Genomic DNA, 4,011 nt, shown 5'->3' with positions numbered 1-4,011 from the left:
TCTCCCTTACAACGTCTCGCACTAAGCTTACAGAAACCATTTCCCTCTCTTTCTCTCTTTTCCACACCCCTCTGAGTTTTACTCCTTTTCTCGCTGCCGCTCGATCGTGCTCTCTGTGTTTTTTTTAGCAAGGAAGCTCCTTGATTTCAGTCATTTCGTTCATAACCCCATCACCATGAGACCTCTTCTATATTTTGAACAACACCCGGAAGGTTGGAGCCGGGGCAGAGGGGATAAGTGAAAGTGCTATGTCTGGAATGTATAACATCGGAGGGAGTATTTGAATACAAAAAAAACTTGATGTTTATAACTAACAGTACTGGTTAAACTAATTGAAAGTAATACGAGATAACGCTGTTCTTTCTTGAAATATTGGTGGCTCTGAAAAGAGCCGTTCGTTGTAAATGGCAATGACCAATTTACTTGGCGGTGGTGTACTTGGTGACGGCCTTGGTGCCCTCAGAGACGGCGTGTTTGGCCAGTTCACCGGGGAGGAGGAGACGGACTGAAGTCTGGACCTCACGGCTGCTGATGGTGGACTTCTTGTTGTACTGGGCAAGACGGGAAGCCTCACCGGCAATACGTTCGAAGACATCGTTGACGAAGCTGTTCATGATGGACATGGCACGGCTTGAGATACCAGTGTCGGGATGGACCTGCTTCAGAACCTTGTAGATGTAGATTCCGTAGCTTTCCTTTCGCTTCCTCCTCCTCTTCTTGTCTCCAGCTGCACGGCTGGCCTTGGCCTTACCGGCCTTCTTGGCTCCTTTTCCGCTAGTCTTGGCAGGCATGATGATTACTTGATTGTGTCGAGTAGATCAACTGATTGGACACTTGAAGCGTCCCGCTATTTATAGCGATCCGAGGTACCGTACGCAGTGACCATCGAAAGCGGCAATTGACCAGTATGCAAATGAGAGACCGCCCCGCACGATCCATCGATCGATAATGCAAATCAAGGTGTCTGGACTGACCCTGTAAAGTTACGTAATGAGGTGGACAATAAATGTCCGTTGGAAAGACCGCTCAACCATTCAGTGATCTTTTTTATAGTTTTATTTTATTTTTCTCTATCCCCCTCTCCTCTCTATATTTCCACATACTCCCTCTGTCTTTCGCTCGATATCAATACCCCTCTCTGTCAATCCGAGTATATACATTATCTCAGATTTAAGCAAAAATACGCATCAGTATTATGCAAACCATGTTCAGAATCATACATCTGTTATAATAAGCAGGGGCGTCGATCCATTTTTCAGATTGGGGGGGGGGGGCAAAATCATGAATCAATTTTCCAAAGGCGCTCGATCACACCCACACACATATGCCTATATATATATATATGTATATATATACACACACACATATATATATATATATATATCTCACCAGCAGATTAATGCGAGCGCGAAGCGCGAGCTGAAAATTTTGATATTTCGATCTGGAAAAAAAATTGAGTTTAATGGACGTTTTTAATAAAGAACAAGATATATATATCCAACAAAAGACTTTTTTCAAATCGAAGTGGGAGTTCTTTTGAGGTTTAGAACTGAAAACGGGACCAAATTCACCTTTTTAATCATGGAAAGTATGGGGTTTTTGTTACAAAATGATGCGAGCGCGAAGCGCGAGCTGAAATTTTTTGATATTCCAATCTGAAAAATGGACATTTTGAGCACGATTTTAGACGAAGAACGAGTTGTGTATCTCAATCTCGCTTGCTGATTTCTGTGTAACATTACAATCTTATTTTATTTTTAGCACATGCGGAATTATTGGGGGGGGGGGGCAAAATGATATGTTTGCCCCCCAATATTTTCATTGGTGGGGCGATCGCCCCCCTGTCCCCCCATAATCGACGCCTCTGATAATAAGTGACCTCTAAAATAGCGAAAATTTTCGGAAAATGCTGAAATGGGTCAATTTTTTAGGAAGTTTCAAAGTTGTATATGTTCCCCCCAGATATTTTTGTGTATAATTATGTTTGTATGAAAATATGGTTGTGTTTCCTTTAGTTGTCCGTAACTAATTCCAAATTTGCAAAAGAAATTGATTCAAAAACATGCTTCTAGAGAAAAAGAAAATAGTTCATACTGATATTTCGCTTCTGTAGAAGGTTAAAGGACAAGTCCACCCCAACAAAAACTTGATTTGAATAAAAAGAGGAAAATTCAACGAACATTACACTGAAAATTTCATCAAAATCGGATGTAAAATAAGAAAGTTATGACATTTTAAAGTTTCGCTTCATTTCACAAAACAGTTATATGCACATCTCGGTCGGTATGCAAATGAGGGAACTGATGACATCACTCACTATTTCTTTTGTATTTTATTATATGAAATATGAAATATTTTTATTTTCTCGTCATTGTCATGTGAAATGAAGTTTCATTCCTCCCTGAACACGTGTAATTTCATTATCTTAACATTTTGTGCTTCAGGCAAGGAGGTCTTAATCGTCAAATTCGTAAAAAAATAAATATTGTATAATTCAAACAATAAAAAACAAAAGAAATAGTGAGTGAGTGACATCATCGATTTTCTCATTTGGATGTATCTGGCTCGTTCATATACCTATTTTGTTAAAAATAAGCGAAACTTTGAAATGTCATTAATTTCTTATTCAACATCCGATTTTTATGAAATTTTCAGCATTGTGCTCGTCTGATTTTTCTCTATTGATTCAAATCAACATTTTTCTGTGGTGTACTTGACCTTTAACGTCGGAATATCAAACATGGAACCCAAGTGGAATGCTTTGTTCATGATTGAACAAATGATTTTGTATTCCTAGATTTTTTTAATATATTGTGCTTGAGTTTCCTATCAGTTCTAGCACATACCCTGGTATTGGTAATATAAAGGCTTATGAACAACTCAGGGGTGTTGCAAGAAAATATTTGCAATCAATCGCAAATATTCTGTTGCAATTTTACAACTGATTGATCCCTTTTTAACTATATCAAATCATATTACATTCCTTGCTTCATGGAGCGGATTTAGCAATCAATCGCCAATTAATTGCACAGCATATATATGCTTGGTTTCGGGAATGAAAATAGACTTGCAATAATTGATCGCAAGTTTCTTGCAATGCCCCATTAGGCATGTCAGAAGGCTCTACTGTGAAATTTAAAGGGAAACTTAGTTCACCCAGACGAATAGTAAAAAATATTCTCGGTTCGAGAAAGTTCCATAAAATGATAAAAAGTTGTTAGAACTTTATTTATTTGATTTGTGACGTCATATGCGAGCTGCTTCTTACATATCGTTTTGTGAAATAAAAATCAATGAAATGACATTTTTTCAGAAAACTAAAAATGGTTTTTACTGCGCATTCAGTATATCAATGAACAAATCATTTGACTAAAAGGAAATAAAACATAGTTATCCCGAACCACTAAAAATTGAAATGTATGCATTTTATAACACACAACATATAGGGACGATGCTCGTTTATGACGTCACAAAGCCAAAAATTGACATTCTAATTTCTTGATATTTAATGAATTTCCCTAAAACCTTAACCAATATTTGTTTACTACTTTTCTGCTATTTTGACCCAAAAAAATTCGTCAGGGTTAAGTTCCTTTTTAACCCAGGGGGTGGGGGGGGGGGGGTGAGGGCGGATGCCCATAAAACTAATTCAAAATTATCTCTACACATCAGTTTCATCTTTATTCAAACAAAATGATAAGTATGGCTCACAGTAACAGTCCATTTATAGAAGGTAATTTATTCCTCATCGTATTTATTAAGCTTAAGAAGGAACGAATATCTAACACAATCATCATTATTGACATTTTAGAAAACAAGTCAACCATTGATACACACATTAAGTACACAGTAAAAAAAATAGCAAGTTGTTTAAGCCTGCCACTTTAACAACAGGTTGTTAAGACTTTTTTGTAATTGCTTAAACTTCTTAAACAACTTTAAAATTTAAACAACTGTTTAAAAATTTAAACAACTGTTTAAAAACTTTAAACAGCTGTTTAAAAAGTTTGA

General features: G+C 36.9%; 1 protein-coding gene across 1 annotated transcript; it reads right to left on the bottom strand.

Annotated features, from left to right (window-relative positions):
- Window positions 1-313: 313 nt before the first annotated feature.
- Window positions 314-945, bottom strand: LOC121431913 (late histone H2B.L4). The gene has a single exon (XM_041629694.1). It carries the CDS (start codon window positions 789-791, stop codon window positions 420-422), a length of 372 nt encoding a protein of 123 aa, XP_041485628.1. The 5' UTR covers window positions 792-945; the 3' UTR covers window positions 314-419.
- Between the last annotated feature and the right edge of the window lie 3,066 nt (window positions 946-4,011).

Source organism: Lytechinus variegatus, chromosome 18 (genome assembly GCF_018143015.1).
Source record: "Lytechinus variegatus isolate NC3 chromosome 18, Lvar_3.0, whole genome shotgun sequence".
Taxonomy (NCBI): domain Eukaryota; kingdom Metazoa; phylum Echinodermata; class Echinoidea; order Temnopleuroida; family Toxopneustidae; genus Lytechinus; species Lytechinus variegatus.
This window is presented reverse-complemented; position numbering and strand designations above follow the sequence as displayed.